Genomic DNA, 19,460 nt, shown 5'->3' with positions numbered 1-19,460 from the left:
ACCATCCCCTGCCTGTCACACTCCCCCATGCTGCTGCTTCTTTATCAGAGGCAGAAGCGTAGGGGGCACACAGCTCCACAGGATCCAGTGCTCACAGGAGCAGGCTTTTAAGCACCGGCTCCTACCTGCCCCCTCCACGCTGTTGCCTCTGTGGGACGCAACAGTGTGGGGGAGGGGCAGTAGCTCCATGGGAGCTGTCACATGCAGGGAGCTGGCTTAAAAGCCAGCTCCTCACACACACTGATTCCAGCCTCCCTCCCCCCTTCCTGATACAGAGGCAGCAGCAGGGAGGGTTGTGTGTAAACTTGAGGGTTAAGGCTCATTAGTTAACCGTGTCCATGGGTACACATTGACACCCCTAGGTCACATTATAGAAATACACATTTTACATGAAATGAGATGAGGAAATCTAGTCTTCCACAAAAAAGTGTTAACTCCTTTTCCATGGACCTAGTTCTCACACTGGAGCCAGATCTGTTTTGTGTGTTTCCAACGGGGGGGGGGGGGGGGGGGACGACACAGTTATATGAACACATACTCATATGCTCTAATACAAAAGATTTGTTCATTGTTACACTGTACTATTATATTGTTGGATTTTTGCTTCAAATGATATTTACATGTATAAATCATATATCCATCCAATCTGCATAAATTGTTAGAAATATTATTCTTACAGCTCAATAAAATAAGAGAGGCAATTTCATTCAAAAACATTCAGATCATGAAACCAGGTATTTGCTGAAGAGTAGTTCATTTTCAAGCTCTCCTACAGGACTCTCATATAGGATTTTTGCATTGTATAAGTCAGGTGATTTAATTCAGTGGTCCTCAACTTACTTTCATTTGCTGACCCCCTAAAATCTGGTGTACAGTCGCTGTAGAAAGACTGAAAATGACTGAACAAAATTCAAGTAAGTCTTTTGCAACTCCCTTAGACAGGGACCACAGATACCCCCTCCCTGCCCATTGAGAACTACTAGTTTAACAGATACAGCCTTCTGATTCAGACGCAAATCCCCACTAAGTTACATGTGCTGTCTCCAACATGCTTCATAGCAGTCCAGGGTCTCTCATAAAAGAAACTCAAGGAATTCAACATACTGAAGTACATATATCAAGCATGCCTCTAAAAGAAGAAACACATGAGCAGCCATTCACAGAATCATCTCTCACTTACACAGAAAGAATGGTGTCCCAAGGTCAGATTATAAATATGGCTCTACAGGAAGAAGTTTGAATTGTTGCTAGCTCCTGTGCTTAGTCTGTGGAAGAATGAAGAAGAAATGAACACTTCTTTGGCTGACAAGCTATAAAACCCTTTTACTACGTAAAATACTTACTAAAACCAGTGTAGTCATTTCCACTATTAGCTATTAACGTAATTCATCTGGTAACTGCAATACAGTTAATAGAACCTGAATAAAATGTTCCTCAAAGGAAACGTATAGCCATTTCTTCAGCTAACCTTGATCAAATGGCAAGTTTCAAATGGCAAATGGTTCTAAGACAAAAATGGCTTTATGAGGCTCCATTTTTATTAGAACTTTGACTCCAGATCAAATGTGGTTAGTTTACAGTAAAAAGATATTTGGTTTTTCTTCTAATTGCAGCCCTGTTAGATCAGTCTGAGTTTTGTTCCTGTTTCTAAGGGGTGGGTTTTTTTTGTTTGTTTTTTTTAACCACTTCTTGTGCACAATCACAAGTTATCAAGACTCTGTGGGCAAAATCATGCTTTCATCGCTAACACCTGTGCAAGCCCACACTTCAAAAGGTTTGCTCAGGTGTAATATGTTTGAATTTGGTGAACACTTCTCATGACAAACAAGAAGAATAGAATCCAGCTCAGACTCTCAGCTGTGTTGACTCTGCAGACTTAACTGAGGCAAAGAGTAGTAAAATACCCTTTTATTCATGAAGGCCAATACGCAAGACTCAGTCCATCTGTCACATCCAAGAGGGGATGCCATTTTGATTCAGATTTCTGACTAGAACTGCATTTTTAGGATCTATGCAGTTACTACCCCTTTCATTTAATTTGTCTGTTCTTAAGTCAAACAGTAAAAGCACTTAGTTATGCACCAGCACAATTACATTCTGCACAGCTTCCAACACAGGTGCTTCTAACACAAATCTATACAATGTGTCCAAATGAAAGTTCTCTACTGGAACAAAGTAACCAACACTGCTGAGAGCATCTGCAAACCTCTGCTTCCTTACTCCCTCCCACAATTCAAAACATTTGAAAAGCTACAGATGGGAACCCTAAAGTAATACACTCTGCATAAGGCTCCCTTTAGAGCTACAAAACGAGTATTTTGAAGAACCACAGAGCAGAGCAGGCACTCCACGACAATGCCCAGAATTCCCAGAGAAGCAGGCACCTTCATCAGCAACTGAAATTCCTATGGTCAACAAAGAATCAGTGTACTTCTTCAGCTTGCATAAGAGCTGCCATTATATGCCATTAGACCAAGGATACTCAACATGCGGCCCATTTGTTTGCAGCTCGCGATGTGGTTTGAGTTGATAATTCCTGAACTGTTGTGAAGCCAAAACAAAAAAGTAGTCAATATAGTGGTCTTTTTATGATATGCTTTTTTGTAGTTTTTTATTCCTGGACTGTCATTGCTCATTAAAAGTGCTGTCATATGGGTGGAAATCAGGTAAATATTGCATTGTATTAATATCAGCAGAACGGACTTGAATGGAGCGTGCGTGTTATAGAGTTGTGCCTTAATTTTTATATTCATGCCCATCAGAGTGAAAAAAGCTATTTGCATACATATTTGCATGTATATGCAACCACACGTAAGTTGAGTATCATGTGTTGAGTATCATTGGGGCCCCCAGGGCTTCCAAAGTTGAGTAGCCCTACATTAGACAGAAAGCATCTCTACCACTTGATAACTTTAACCAGAAAAAAGTTGTTCCAATAACTAATATACTGCTGTTTTTATCATGAAAACAGGGCACTCTTCCATTACCTCCAAAGAAAACTAAGGAAAGGAAAAGTAGCTTTGTTCACAGACACTGACATACGGACCTTCTGCCTTAAGCCAATAGATTTGAAAACCATAAAACCAGTGACTTAAAATAATTTACCTAATTCTTTGAACCTAAATACAAATACAATTCAGTCAATATTAAAGGTTTTATTCCCTACCATATAAAATAGCCCACAAAATTTTAAAAAAAATTCCCATCTCCCTTTTTAACATTTGAGCAATTCAGCAACTCCAATTTAAATGGCTGGAAATATTTTCCTCCATATTCACGTATCACGCTGGCGTTTAACCCATAGAATGCACACCAAATGCTTAGGAAAATGTTAATTTCAGTCTGTAGTCTCCAAGGATTGAGAAGATCATTTTGATTTTTACTTTTTTAGGGGGGGAAGGGAATGTGTGCCTTCTCCAGTACTTACATTAAATAAGGTTTTCATTAATTTGCTACTGAAAGCATTCCAGGGATCTGTAATAGATGAAGGGGGGGAAGCAGTACAGTAACTATTAATAGACTGTCATTCTTTCCTCCCCCACAAGACTACACCAGAAACACATGGGAAGGTGGCAATTTAAACAAGAATAATGGAATGATGCCAGCTCAGCTTAGAGAAATTTAAAGAACCTACATAATGCATTCATGTAAATGCACAAATGTTATTCTGAATGTCTATGTGCATGTAATATATAAAATGACACAAAAAAAATATTGCTTAAATAAATCAAGGGTTTTTTTGGTTTGGTTTTGTTTTACAGTAGAGGCTTCCCTACAGCTCTCGACATATTCCTTTGTGTCTACATCTTGTGATACAGGACCATTAACTGAATCCTCCATAATATCTAGGTAAAATTGGTAAGTTAAGCACAGAGCGGCAACTAAAAATAAAATCCAGAAATACTTGCATTTTTGGTTTAACATGCATGATCAATTTAATGCATTCTTAAACTTTTTCCAAAAGCCACCAGTATCTCATCCAATAAAACTCCCTTAGAATTATCATCCTTATGCAATACTGACCTGAACTGCATAGGTATACCAAATTTTAAAAGTTTCACTAACTATTGGTTAATAGCTTATTAAGGGACAAGGGAAATTATCCATTTTTTTTTAAATGACTGTCAAACTTGATTTAGTCAATTACCGTGGGGAAGAAGAATGAAACACAGTTGCACCTGGGCAGTTAGCCTAAGAAGCACTGACTTTAGAATAGGCCACATAAGCAGTTGTCTATGGCAGCATCTCTAAAAAGGCACAAAATTAGTAAGTGAAACAGAAGGTCAATATTGAGGAGGTGTGCCACGCACTCAGTAGAAAAAAATCCACCCCATCCAATCACCCAGGAGCTTTTAGCACTTCCAGAGCTGCCTACAGAGCTCAGACTTCTCTGATTTGAGGATACTGTAAATGTCACAGCTCAGTTCAGTTATTTAAAGGAGAATGATGGTCTTATGATTAAAGCACAGGACTAGAAGGGAGGTGGCCTGGATACCAGCTCTTCCTCATACTTCCTTGGTGGCCTCAGACCAGTTTTTCAATGTCACTGCCTCAGTTTCCCATAATCTCATTCTGTAGAAAAACCATTTAATAATTTGCATAGGGAAAGATGTACACAAAAAGACTCCATTTCATGTCAGATTTGTCCTGGACATTACAATTAATCTGATTGTTCAACCTTGCAAACGGCTTTAGGAAACAAAATGATTCAAGAACACTCATTGTGGTTGTCCCAAGGGGTGGGAAATGTACTACTTTTGGGGGGGAAAAAAGCTGGTGTTAATTAATAGATTCCGATTTACAACGGATTAGAATTTAAAAATAAGATTCACAACGAGATGAAACTCTTATCAGTTTGGTTCTAGGCTAAAGGGTAGTATGCACTAACCAAGCTGAAAATCAAAAGCTAGTTTTGTGGAGTGAAAGGTACCAGGAAAGCAGAGAAGCTTATCTTTGACAAGATGCACAGATTCAATGTCATATTTATCCTCAACTGATCTACAGTCTTTTAGCCATGTTGAATGTAGGTATTCCTATTTCTCTATTCCAGTGTTTCCCAAATGGTGTTCATGGAACCCCAGGGTTCAGTGAAGTGAAAATAAGGGTTCTGAGAGAAAATTCCATTATAACACTTTATGATTTTTTTTTAAAAAATGAATGTGACTTTTGTTTTTAAACATGTGCAATTAAACTAAAAGTTGATCTCATGACCTTGTTTAGCATTTATTTATTATTATCCTTACTTATTTGTTGTCTACTTTTTCAGCTCCATAGATTAGACTGTTATTTAGGGGTTCCACAAAATTCTTTTGAGTTTAAAAGGGTTTCGTGGCCAAATAAAATTGGGAAACACTGATCTATTTTAAGACAGTAAATAAATAACACAGAAACAAACAATAATCAAGTCTTGATATAAGCACAGTTTATCGAGGAAAAAAAAATTCAAAAACCTTATTGCTGTGGATATAAGAGAGGAGGCAGACAACATGCCTGTTTCTAAAGCAAGAGCTTCTCTCCGTCAGGTTCCTGAGGAATTCTACAAAAATAAAACAACCTATTTTTAAGTACCAAGTCTTAATATAGGTGTGACAACTAAGTAGTAAAGAGATGACACTGGCTAAAGAAAATAAAATTCACTCCTTGGCAAATACATACAAAATAGGTCACCTTTCTAGGATTCTTAGATCAGGGGACCTTCCATTTCACTGACAGGTACTCAATTTGCAAATATAGACTTCCTCACTTTTAAATTACAAAGATGTACTAGAACGACCACACATCTTCTGCTCCTTCATAAACATAATAAAAGCAAGAGAAAGCAATTAAGAGCATAGTGTTTAAGTGTACTTTCAAAAACGTAATATGAATCCAGTTAAGAAGTTGCAAAATACTGAGTTTCCAAAGGGTAGCCATGTTAATCAGTTTCAGCAAAAACAAGGAGTCCAATGGCACCTTAAAGACTACCACATTTATTTGGACATAAGCTTTCCTGGGTTGGAGCCCTCTGTCAAATGCAACAGAATATGCAAATTAATGAGTGAGCATGTCTGTGTACAGCGCTCATTCTGCAATCCATTTTCAAGACATGAGCCCCCTCGGGGCCGGCCCACAACATTTTGGCACCAGAGGCAGGGAGTTAAAATGACGCCCCCATGCCACCTTTTTTCCTGCTGCCAGTTATGTCTCTTGTGCCTTCCTTCCTCCAGCACAGCACTTCACCACCTCTGTGCATCTGGTGCAGAGAAAATACATATGCACCAGCAGCAGACACAATTTTCTACACTCTGGGTCCTAGTGGCACTGTCCCCGTCCCCCTCAGTCCGGTACCTGAGGCCATCTCAGTTTGCCTCATGGTAAGGCAAGCCCTGAGCCCACTGCGAAGAAACTAATGATATACAAAGCACTATTGATTTTCTGGAGAAGCACCAAAAAAAATGCAACTAAGTCTTCCACTCCGAAAATACAACACACACACACCCCGCCTTTTTTTTTTTAAATTCAGACACTACTGCATCAATTCTCTAGAAGGGTATGTACTAAGGACGTTAAGAGACGGGTAACCGGCTAATCGCGTAGTCCATAGAATTTTTATCGACTACAGGCAGTCCCCGGGATACGTACAAGATAGGGACTGTAGGTTTGTTCTTAAGTTGAATCTGTATGTAAGTCGGAACTGGCGTCCAGATTCAGCCGCTGCTGAAACTGATCAGCGACTGATTCCAGGAAGCCCAGGGCAGAGGTTTCCTGTAGTCAGCAACTGGTCAGTTTCAGCAGCGGCTGACTTGGGGACGCCTGGGGCAGAGCAGCTGGGGGACCAACCGGCAGCGCCCCAGCTGCTGTACCACAGGCATCCGGAGCAAAGCCGCGGAACACGCGGGCAGCGGACAGCCCAGACGCGTCTGGGCTGTCTGCTGGCCGCGTGCTCCGCGGCTTTGCTCTGCTTTGCTCCCCGTCCCCCTGGTCTCTAGACCAGGGGGAGGGGGAGCAAAGCAGAGCAAAGCCGCGGAGCACGCGGCCAGCAGACAGCCCAGACGCGTCTGGGCTGTCCGCTGCCCGCGTGTTCCGCCGCTTTGCTCCCCCTCCCCCTGGTCTGCAGACCAGGGGGAGGGGGAGCAAAGCAGAGCAAAGCCACGGAGCAAAGCAGAGCAAAGTCTCCAGACCAGGGGGACGGGGAGCAAAGCAGAGCAAAGCTGCGGAGCACGCGGCCAGCAGACAGCCCAGACGCGTCTGGGCTGTCCGCTGCCCGCATGTTCCGCCGCTTTGCTTCCTCTCCCTGGTCTGCTGGAGACCAGGGAGAGGGAGGGCCCCGTTCGTAACTGCGGATCCAACGTCAGTCGGATCCTCGTAACTCGGGGACTGCCTGTACATGATTAGCTGGTAAGGGAAGGTGCTCTGTCCCAGCTTTCACAGGATCTGAGACCTACCCCCATGGCAGCTCTGCAATTTAAATGTACTAAGAGCTAGGCTGCCTGCCTGCTCGGCTCTTAATACATTTAAATTGCAGAACCACAGCAGGGGAAGGTCCCAGACCCAGTGGGAGCTGGCAATAAGCCAGGCTGCCTGCCCAGCCAGGGGCTACTTTGCAGCATCCAACCTACCCCTCCCACACATGCTGCTGCCTCTGATGGAGGCAGCAGGAGGCGGCGGGGTGGAGAGGCGACCAGGCAGCACCACAGAGACGGTGCTGGGAGAAACCAGCTTTTAAGCCAGCTCCCCCCAGCACCTGCTCCTGCTTCCTTCTCCCCTTGCTGCCTCTGATAAAGAGGCAGCAAGGGGTGGGGAGGGGAATGCAAGTAGTCAACTACTTACTTACATCCCTAGTACATACTTTACATTATTACAGCAGTATGTATCAGTGGTGCTACAGTGAAGGGTTTTCAGCATTTCCATTACTGTATGTACCCAGACCCTTGTTTTCAGGACACTCCACCACAAGTATTTCCTACTGGTGACTGAGGGTAGGTGATGAGAGGCCTTAAGTTTAAGGAAGCCCCCAAGACATTTGTAACTTGAGCCATGACACACCTGATATTAGTAAAACACATGGCTATTACAACAGAATAACTTTAAACTGACAACGTTCTTTTCAACATCTAAGGGGAGATATGGCCCTCTGCCTCACCTCCAGTTGCCTTGCTAAAGTAGCTTAGCACACAATTAGATCCAACTGCTCCATGCAGTAGACTGTACTAGTACAGAGTTAAAAGACAACAATTTCTAATCCATATTTAGACACCAAGATAAACAATCTGATTTGCAAGGAGAACCCCCAAATTTCTGCAAAAGCAAAGGAAGCTGTTAGTGCACTTAAAAAAACCAAAAGTGTCAGGCCAGCCACTTTTGGTGGAAGGGAAGAGATCTATCATATTAAGGTAAACATAATTTATTGGACAAAAGTCATCATGGTTTCTGTAAAGGGAAATCCTGTCTTACTAATCTATTAGAGTTCTTTGAAGGGGTTAACAAACATGCAGACAAGGGGGATCCAGTAGATCTAGTACACTTAGATTTTCAGAAAGCCTTTGACAAGGTCCCTCACCAAAGGCTCTTGTGTAAATTACATGGCCATGGGATAAGAGGGAAGGTCCTTTCTTGGATTGAGAACTGGTTAAAAGACAGGAAACAAAGGGTAGGAATAAATGGTAAATTTTCAGAATGGAGAGGGGTAACTAGTGGTGTTCCCCAAAGGTCAGTCCTGGGACCAATCCTGTTCAACTTATTCATAAATGATCTGGAGAAAGGGGTAAGCAGTGAGGTGGTAAAGTTTGCAGATGATACCAAACTGTTTAGGATAGTCAAGACAGAAGCAGACTGTGAGGGACTCCAAGAAGATCTCACCAAACTGAGTGATTGGGCAACAAAATGGCAAATGAAATTTAATGTGGATAAGTGTAAAGTAATGCACATCGGGAAAAATAACCCCAACTATACGTACAGTATGATGGGGGCTAATTTGGCTATGACAAATCAGGAAAGAGATCTTGGAGTTATCGTGGACAGTTCTCTGAAAACTTCCACACAGTGTGCAGCGGCGGTCAAAAAGGCAAATAGGATGCTAGGAATTATTAAGAAAGGGATAGAAAATAAGACACAGAATATCTTACTGCCCTGTATAAAACTATGGTACGCCCACATCTTGAATACTGTGTAAAGATATTTTGGCCTTGGAAAGGGTTCAGAAAAGGGCAACTAAAATAATTAGGGGTTTGGAACGGGTCCCATATGAGGAGAGGTTAAAGCTACTGGGACTTTTCAGTTTAGAAAAGAGGAGACTGAGGGGGGATATGATAGAGGTATATAAAATCATGAGTGGTGTGGAGAGGGCGGATAAAGAAAAGTTATTTATTAGTTCCCTAAATAAAAGAACTAAAGGACACCAAATGAAATTAATGGGTAGCAAGTTTAAAACTAATAAAAGAAAGTTCTTCTTCACACAGCGTGTAGTCAACCTGTGGAACTCCTTGCCAGAGGAGGCTGTGAAGGCTAGGACTATAATAGAGTTTAAAGAGAAGCTAGATAATTTCATGGAGGTTAGGTCCATAAAAGGCTATTAGCCAGGGGATAAAATGGTGTCCTTGGCCTCCGTTTGTCAGAGGCTAGAGAGGGATGGCAGGAGACAAATCGCTTAATCATTGTCTTCGGCCTACCCTCTCTGGGGCACCTGGTGCTGGCCACTGTCGGCAGACAGGATACTGGGCTAGATGGACCTTTGGTCTGACCCAGTACGGCCATTCTTATGTTCTTATGACCTAAATTGAAAAAGTGATCTCGTGCTTAAAAAGTTGGAGACCGCTGCTGTAGGTAATGATCTACAATGATTTCTGACCTCGTTAACCCATATAATGCAAGTGAATTTTCTCATACTCTTGGATGCCTACATCATCCAGAGCAAAGAGGAAGTGAGAAATAATCTTGTAAGAGCTGGCATATGAGCTTGGCACCATACAGACTAACAAATATATTATATCATGAGTTTCATGGGTAAAACCCACTTCATCAGATGAGTTGGAGTGGAAATTACAGAATCCAGACTCTGTGTGTGTGTGTGTGTGTGTGTGTGTGTGTGTGTGCGCGCGCGCGCACTTGCACGAAAGCAGTTACCTGTCAATTGTAGGACGAGTGTTAATCACGTTAATTGAGTCAGGCTAGATGTGTGTCCCAGTCATAGCTTTTGATGTGTAAGTGTGGATATCAAAGGCAGGGAAATTGCCTTTGTAGTGTGTTAACCAGTTACATACTATTCAATTTTATTACTCCATTTCTAGGAGATAGCTAGATCAAAGGAAGAATTGTTATAGTGATCTACACCAGTGGTTCGGTCAGCCTAACCAGAGGACTCAGGACACAAAATTGTTCACAGTTCTGAGTGCCTTTCTAAGTGCTGACCAGGCCTGAGTTAAGCAGCTAAAACTGCTATTCAAACTACAAACTTCACTTACAAAAACTTCTAGGGAGAAAAGAACACTAGACTGCAAGAGAGAAAAATCTGAGTTCAAGATTTACACTAAAACAACAAAAGCAAGATAATATAAAAGCCCGATCACCTCTTCTCATGCAAGTGGGGGCCAGGAGAAAGACATCTTACATAATGGTCCCATTCTGGAGCGTCTCCTACACTAGCCCATCTAGAGGCAGAAAACATACGTCACCATGGCTGTAGAGAGTAGACTACTGTCGTGGAGTATCCTTTGTCTCTGCACTGATGGTGCCCCTCTGGCTCCTTGGCTCCACAAAGAAAAATACAGCCTTAGTCTGTAGTATCCTGTCCTTGTAAACTCTATGGGGCACTGCTGGCTGGCAGGAGGGCACCTGTGTGCATAGCCCTCTCCCCACAATCTCCTCCCATTCAGGCCCCCCAGCCAAAGGAGGGACTTCTCTGGACCCTGGGGAAAGGGAACAGCCCTAACAAGCACAACAGAGTGAGCTGGGTGTTGCGAGACTTGGCCTTAGCAACAACTGTAGACATGATAATATACTACAAATAAAAGTAAAGCAGACACAGGAAAGGGTTTAATCCAGCTTCTCCTGAACTCAGACAGAATCTTTCCACCGACTTTTAAGAGTCAAGCTATTAATATTGCATTCCATTACAATAGTATGTACAGGCCTCATACAAGATCAGGGCCCCATTGTGCTTGACACTGTACAAACCAATGCAAAGGACAGTCCCTGCGCCAAGTGCTCGCAATTTGATGTAAGACAAGATACAGAAAAGCAGGTCTGACAGACAGATGGAATGGGGGAGGGAGGCTGACAATACCAGCAAGAGGAACATGTGGTTACCCACAATTAGCAGGTTGTATTTTTTTAAATAAAAGCAAATATCAGTAATCCCCACTGGCCACCTGCCTACCCTTTGTATATTTAATTAAAATTATTGAGGGGGAGTGAAGGATGATCAAAAAGTTCAGTGATCTTTCTTTTGAAAATTAACTCAGAATACATTTAGCTTTAGGAAGAAGAATACCATTTTTCTGCATCACAATGATTTTGGCATTGCTGCTTCCTCCTGAGAAAACCCATCACTACACAATTGAATTCCCCCAGAAAGTAAGAGAGCTAAAAAGGAGGGCAGCTCATCCTTAAATAAGCTGGTCTGAGCCAGTTCATGAAATCAAGTGACATCATTGATACTGAAACACAGTTTGTCTTCATAGTGATAAGACTGGAATTGTATTCACATTTAACATCATCATTAGAATTCACAATGTTGTCTGTTTACTAGCAGGAGAACAAAAAAAAAATCAATTGGCTATTAGTTAGGAATATCAAGCTCAAAAAAATGAAGCCACTTTTTAAAATAAAACTGCATTAAGATAACAATAGGGTACCCTTAATGAAAGAAAAATCTCTCTCATTTTTAAACTTATTTTTAAATAATCATTTACAATCATTATATCTTACATCATGTCCTTTCAGAAGCCAGAAGTTAGACAATATGAATCATTTACATGCAGTTTGGAAGACTGTGACAGAATTCAACAAAAGAAGCCTTCACTATGAATTAACTCTCACAAGGCTCTTAGAAAGCAACACCAGCATGAAATAAGGGTAATTAGAACTTTCATCCCTAATTTTGAGCTTCCTAGCACTGCTCCATTATGTCTCTAACCTACCAGGGACCCTTCTCCCCCTAGGAACTAAAGAAATATGAGGTCTCAAAATACATGTGTGAAAGAGAAAAGTGACACCAATGAACAAAATCTTTAAGATGTTGATATCTTTGTTATCTTTTTTAAAAGTGCAAGAGAAAAATCACATTATCGTACTCTACATGCATTTCCCATTGAAGTTAATTTATAGAGTATGTATCTATAAACAATGTGTTTAAACGGATCTGAAATTAATAAGATTCTTGAAGGGTCAAGGAATATTCTTAAGTTACATAGCCCTGTTTCTGTATGTTTTACCAAATCAATAAACAGAGTTTGCTACCAGACTTAAAGCTCTCAGATGAAATATGGTGAACATTTTCATTTGGGGTGAATGTTACCCTTTAATGTAAGATTTACAATTGCGATGTGGGGAAAAAAATTTTAATTACAGAAGTGCAAAACTGCTCCTGCAATATTTGCAAATGATCTCCAGAATTCTAAAGACACGTGTTGCCAAATCAGTGACTAAATTAGAGCTACACTTAAGTACTCTGATAAAGTTGGACTGAGTTAAGGACCAGAGGCCACACTATATGAAGGCTTCATTGTTTCAAAAGACAGAACAAAACCAACCCCGATAACACCATTTTCCTGCTAAATTCCATGCCATTTGGGTAATTCCCTGTGAGTGTACAATAGTAGTTAAATAAAGAGTAGAAACCCTGGTAACACTCAGTAACTTCAATAACTACATTTTTCTATTGTTTTTTTACAAAAAAGGTATTGAAGGCTCCAAAATATAAACAAGGCAAACACAGGGTAAATTTTCTCAACAATTACATCAAACCATTCAAACTTTTTTTGTGCAAGAAGGGAATATATGCTTGTGGGCAAGTCTCTACATGCCATTTAGCTCAAGATCAGCTGATATCAACCTGTTAAAGAGAAACTCCTCTCTCAAAATCATAAGAATTTTTGCTCTCTAAAATGTGTATTATTTTTTAAGCAAAAGGCCTAATAGTTATCTACATACGTCCATGGTAATTCAGAGGCTAACTCTCCTCACCGTGTCTCATAAATGTTAACTCTTTTCTCCCTCAACTAGAACAAATACCATTCACTCAGAACACCTTCATTCAGGGATTTCTTATTATTCTTTTTATATTTCAAAAAACACTCAACTTCTAGACAAGTTGAATTTTTCTTTCCTTCAGCTATGAAGTTATCTTTTGAGGGACTGTTAATCTTTTAGACTCTGTGACAAATACTAATCAATTAACTAATCACCCTCTACTAAATATACAATTGCCAAAGAATTTCCATCTTAGTCACAAACAGTGCACTGAATCTCATGCACAGTTTTTTCCTATTCACCTTTGCATCACATGCTTTTCTTAAGTGCAAACTGAGTCTCCCCAGGGCAATGCAGAGGCATAAGCAAAGCTATGAAAGAAAGAAGAAAAATGGGGGAAGCTGCTGATTTCAAAAGGAGCAGCTGGAAGCTCTTTGGCTCCAAAGTTAGCAGGCAGTGTGACACCACAAAGATCCACCAAAGTCCATGTGGCTGCATGCGGGTGAAGGCTCTGAACATGTGCTGCTCATTTCAGGACTGGAGTTTATATAGGCACCTACAACATGGTTTAGGGGCCTAATTTTAGGTGCTCTTAAAAAAAAAACCACACCCCTTGGGCTTATTTTCTTACATGCAGGGAAATGTTCCAAAAGAGCACTGCTGAGGTTGAGAAGGGAAGAGACTGACAGATACGTCTATCCCTGTCCCCTCCCCAGTCTGAAATGAATGAAGATCCCTAGAAAGGCAATCAGCATAAACAGTCATGTATGTGTTTATAAGCTAGACAAAAAGACAACAAAATACACTGCCTTGGGGTAGTCTCTGCAGCCACAGAAAGCCAGACAACCATATCCCTCTGGTTGGGATGGCATGTCAGTGACGGCAACACACAAACAAGGAAATAAATCAAAACAGCCATGTCTGAAAACTTCTACCCATTGTTTGTCAAATGGAAATACAATTTTCTGGCATCAAGGCATGTACTACAACCATTTGCAGTCAAAAAGTAAAAACTATAAACATCAACATATTACAAGGATGGAGCTGAGGAAAACAGGGGCACACACTGTTCAGTTAGTGTCAGAGGGGTAGCCGTGTTACTCTGTCATTGAAAAACAATGATTAGTCCTGCAGCATCTTAGAGACTAAAAAAAAAAAAAATTACAGATGGTATCATGAGTGGATTGTGCCCACGAAAGCTCACCATACCATTTACTGTTCAGTTAATCGCTTATTTTCCAAAAAAGTCAAAACTTTTTATTTAAAAAAAAAAAATCACACTCATCTTTGAATGACACTGGATTTAAAAAAAAAAAAAAAAAAAAGAACCAACAGTAAAACCAGGAGGAAATAAAATATTAATTTAGGGCTCTATGTTGCATTCTCTTCACACTGAAAACTCAACTGCACAAAAATCTCAGAATGACACCATTGTTTATATTTAAAAAAAAAAGCCCTATGGCATGTTTTGGACAAGTGTGGTGTGGCTATACTAGGACTACATACAGTACCACCCCACTTAGTCAAACACCATCTAGTGTCAGAGAGGTTTCCTTCTATAACAAAGCAGCATTTAAATAACTTCTAGACTGCAGTACCCAATCACCTTTTCCCAAAACAATTACTGGGGGGGAGGGAGAGATATTATATCTCTTTTTAATACAGAAAAAAATAACACTTGTTATGCAGAAGCCAGAGCTCAGACAAACGTTAGCTTGTGTGTCATCGGAGTAAAGTGACTGCCACTTAAATCTGGTATAATTTTCTATTGTTTCAAATTCATATACATATTTGTTCAGCTTAGTTTTTTAAAACAGGTTGCCAAGAGTATTCTAGGATACTTAAACAAAATGAAAAATTTGCATCCATTGTCAGTTAACCCAACAATGAGCACACTAATTAACTTAAAAGTATTATCAGGTAAGTCAGCTAACAATGTGCCAACTGCAATAATTACAAAGGGAGTTTACAGTCACACACACACCCTACTTTTTCTTTTAAGGAGGGCTCAGGTGATGCAAGCTTTGTGGGCAGGAAGATGACAGAAAATAATTATTAAATGGGTTAGCCTGAGGGAGATGTCAAAGGTCAGCCTCCAATCAATCTTCCTATCTTACTCAGGCCTGTTGAGCCATATGGTTTTCCAACTTTGGCACACAGAGACAGCCAAATTACTTCATTTCTACTATTAAAATTTAACTTGTATAGCAAGGAGACACATGCTGTCTCTCAATCAATGAGACTAACATTCACCCTTTTAAAACAAACCTAAATGCATTTTGTTAATCGAAGACACACCAAACAGCTTATTTAGCCATGTAATGATGGTAAATTGTCTTACTAATAAGAGAAAACAATGTTCTGTTATTTCCAATTACTCTCCCTCCAATCCCTTGCATCTGAACATGAACAATTACTGACTTCTTCAATCCTTACCCCATTTACTATACTGTATGGCTATTCACTATTAATCACTCATAACTGCTGCTCCTTACAAAGTCATGCAATCTCAGATTTACTTTTTCCACTTACTAAACACTGTACAGAGTAGAGCTGTTTCACACCCACATGAGCAATATCTTACTTCTCACTATCCTCTTTGGCTACCCCCCACCCCCCAAATCATCCACTTGTCAAACAGGTTATTCTCGGAATGCTGAATTTATCTCCAGACAAATAAATCTGTCCTACTTTGGTTGCCCCCCTATCACTTATGCCCTCTCCCCAGCAGGAAATGATGCCACACCACTTAGCCTGGACTTTGCATCTTAAGAATTCTGAACGTTTTCAGCAAGGCAAACTGGTCACAATTTTAAGTGAAGTCAATGCTTTGTTTAAACACAGAAACAGTGTCTGCCATTAGAATCCTTCTGATTTTTCAATGAGCACATGTCTACTTATATGGACCCTTATCAGCACAGTATACTTGGAGCAATCATTTGCTTTGTTCATTTTATAAAATAAACCAGGAAGATCATAGACCCAGTCAGAAGAGGTAACTCTGAAGTCATTTGTTCCCCCTTTCTGAATCCCAGTAGTGTCAACTGAAAAGGTAGACGTTAGCTGCTCTGTCCAGAAGAGATTTTTTTGTATTGTTCTTAACTTTTGTGTGCAGCCTAGGGGGCCCTGCCCTCAGATGTACAGTAAACAAAGCAGGGGAGTAGGTGTTGTGCAAAGAGAGATAGAAGAGAAATTGACACAAACCTTGTAGACTTGCCCATATGTGCCATTACCAACTACTTCCACCAGCTCAAAAATCCCAGCTGGGTCCTACAAGATACAAGAGGGGGGATGGGGTGGGGGAGAGAAGGAGGGTTACATTTTTTGCAAGGCGCTGGCTCATGGCAGAGAGAGTCTTGTAAAACAGGGTCTGGAGCGAGAGAGGATGTTGGCGGTGCAGCTGTTGCGCCCTGTTTTTTCCACGCACATGCCAATACATGCAAACAAAGGAAAGCAGCTCAGGGCTGAACTCTCCCCCCTCTCCCCACACACACACGCGCGCGCGCACCCCCAAGGAGCTCCCACTCCGGGGGGGGCGGGCCAGCAGCAAGCAGGCCGGCCGGCCAGCAGTGTCCCTCCCGGGCGGCAGCTGCCCCCCCAAGCTGGGAGCAAAGCCCCGCCACTCCTCGGCCCCCACCCAGCCCCGCCGCGCTCCGGGCTCGCCCTAACAAAGCCCCGCCAGAGCGCTGCCCCCGGGGTGGGCGGCGGAGGCAGCCCGGCGCCCGCACTCACCCGCAGGGAGGAAAGGTCGATGTCCACCAGACTTTTCGCCGGAGAATCGTTCGCCATCTTCCCTGCTCTTCGTGTGTCTGTGCGCGCCGGGCTGCCAAGCCCCGCCGGGCGGCTGCACGAGCTGCTGCGCCCGCCTCACGCCAGCCCCTGCTGCACGGGGCGAGAGGCAGCGGCGGGCGCTGGCCGGGCTCCCGGCGAGGGAGCTGGGGTCGGGAGGGTTTCCCCCTCCCCTGCTCGCTTCAGCTGGGGCGAGCGTGTGTCGGCAGCGGATTTACACCATGGGGAGGCGGCGCTGGCAGCTCCCAGCCGCTCTCTGCCCTGCACGCCCGGGCACGGGCATTACACAGCCAGCGCCGCTCCGCCAGCCCCGCTCCGGCATAGGGCGCTCGCACCCGCCCGGCGCGCTACCAAGGAGCGGTCCGCGGGCGCCCTGCTGCTGCTGCTGCTCCTCGCCGGGGCTGCCCGGCTCCGGCACCCGGGCACAAGGCACTGGGCAGGGCGCTTCCGTGCCGACCTGCAGCGCTGGGCTGAGTTGCGGGAGTGAGACAAAGATAACCACGGGAGGAGGAGAAAAGCGACACCAAAGAGACCGTGGGCAGAGAGCAAACAGCTCCCCCTTTCCTTCTCCGGCAGGAAAAACCAGCGGAAACACACAACACCCCAAAGCACTTCTGGGAAAAAAAAAAAATCCTCGGCTCCTCTCCCAGCCTCGGCGTGTGAGTGTCTCGGCGGCTCTCTCCCTCTTCAGCAGGGGTGTGGCAGAGAACAATAGATAACTAAGTCCGGCCTCACTCCGCGCCGCTCAGGGCGCTGCCCTGCCTTGCCCAGGCGAGGGCTGGAGACACACATCACACCACCCCACCCCCCTGGTAACAATACACGCTCCAGACGCGTGTTAGCCACAGAGACCCAGCCCAGCGTCGTCTAGAGCAAATCCCCAAGGCTAGTCGAAGGAGGAGGAAAGCAGAGGAATTCCCAGATCAAGGTTGAAAGGGCTCGCAGATATTGTCCAGCTCTGAGGGACACATCAGGATGAATAAGCATGTTTGCCCAGCACTTTGAACGTGCACAACACTATGGAAGGGAGAAGCTGTAGTGACACCTTTCCATCAGCCTTACTATATCTGCTTCTGCATAATGGAAGGATGAAATTAATTTACCCCTTGAGGGCTGCCAGCAGCGTTGTTATAGGGATCACAGCGCTTAGCTGAGTTGCACAGAATGTAAAAATGTTTTTTATGCTACTTTTATTAAGTGACCAAAGGGTATTGGGGAAACATGGTCTACTAAACACTCTTACCAGTACATTCCTAGGAACGTATAGTTCCCTACAAGGAATTACTCAAAATCACCATTGTTACCTCGCCTATAATGTGGCTCCAGTTGATTGTCAGTAAAGGGTAAAGCTAGGGCTATTGCAATGAGTTGTTACAAACAAACACAAATCATCCTGTATTAATCTACCCTGAGACCAACATGCTTCAGTGCAGGGGTCGGCAGTCTTTTCAAACCAGAGTCAAACTACATTAAAATTGAGAACAAGTGGTCAACAAAGAGCAGCATAAGAATGCCCATTTGCATGACTGAAAATATCCAACTTAATATGATTGATAATTGACATGATTAATTATAGCATAAATGAAATGTACTCATAGACTTTATTTAATGGGACTTCTGCTGCTGGGGGTGCAGTTTGCAGATGTGAGGGTGCAGGAGTCAGGGATGGGGTGTATAAAGGGCTCAGGGGAGGTGGCTGGAGGGTGTGGGAGAGGCAGGTCAGGGTGCTGGGGGAGGGAAGTAGAGTATGGGGTGCAGCCTTGGGGCTGGATTACCTTTCCTGGCCAGGGCTGGGCTGGGCTGGGCTGGGCTGCTGCACATAGGCAGCAATGGCTGGATATGGGGCTGGAACAGTATCGCCACAACCAGATCGTGGCATCCCCTACTACCCATGCTGCAGCAGGAGGGGGGCCGCTGCCAGCCCTTCCTGCAGCCAGACGGGGGCCAGACCGCTGGGCCTGCCCTAGGATCGGGGCTAGGCACAGGCCGCTGCAGCCAGATGCGGGCTGAGCCCCAAATAGGGCGTTGTTGGTCAGGCTGCCGTGGCTATTGCAGCCAGGCTATTGCAGCAGTTGCAGGGCCATCATGGCTGGGCCACAGGGTCTGCCCCAGTGCAGCCAAGATGGAGGCATCTGCCACTGACAGCCCCTGTCACTATCCTGGCTGGGAGAGTGCATGCGTCCCCTCCAGTGCGCCCTCAGCTGGCCTGTTAAATGAGCAGAGTCCCACAATTGGCTTTTGCCACAGTGCAGCCGGTTCTTACTGGGGCACACCGCCTTACTTTCACCTCTGGTTAAAGGTGAAATAGACTCCAAAAAAAGACCATCTTGAAAAGAGTAATAACATGGTTTTTAAATTTTGGAATTAATTTTTCATTTTAATTTTAGAAGTTGCATCTGTTTTGGGAATGACAGAAGAGCCATGTTTGGTTCCATACTGAGCCATATTAGGCTAATGAACCATCGGTTGCTGACCCCTGCTCTATAGAGATGATGCCCTTCCAA

The 19,460-nt window shown here is 43.3% G+C and overlaps 1 protein-coding gene across 4 annotated transcripts in view; it reads right to left on the bottom strand.

Moving 5' to 3' along the window:
• Positions 1 to 17,854, bottom strand: part of MAP4K4 (mitogen-activated protein kinase kinase kinase kinase 4) — a 248,345-nt gene extending 230,491 nt beyond the window's left edge. The window contains exons 1-2 of one of the 4 annotated variants that reach the window (XM_075917256.1): positions 16,900 to 17,854; positions 16,372 to 16,437 (exon numbers count right to left, since the gene is read on the bottom strand). In XM_075917256.1, coding sequence (XP_075773371.1) covers positions 16,372 to 16,437; positions 16,900 to 16,956 — 123 coding nt within the window. In that variant the 5' untranslated portion in view covers positions 16,957 to 17,854. The remainder of the gene's footprint in view (positions 1 to 16,371; positions 16,438 to 16,899) is intronic. The other 3 variants (XM_075917252.1, XM_075917268.1, XM_075917260.1) reach the window with 3 other exon arrangements.
• Positions 17,855 to 19,460: the final 1,606 nt, after the last annotated feature.

Source organism: Pelodiscus sinensis, chromosome 1 (genome assembly GCF_049634645.1).
Source record: "Pelodiscus sinensis isolate JC-2024 chromosome 1, ASM4963464v1, whole genome shotgun sequence".
In the NCBI taxonomy this organism is placed as follows: Eukaryota; Metazoa; Chordata; order Testudines; family Trionychidae; genus Pelodiscus; species Pelodiscus sinensis.
This window is presented reverse-complemented; position numbering and strand designations above follow the sequence as displayed.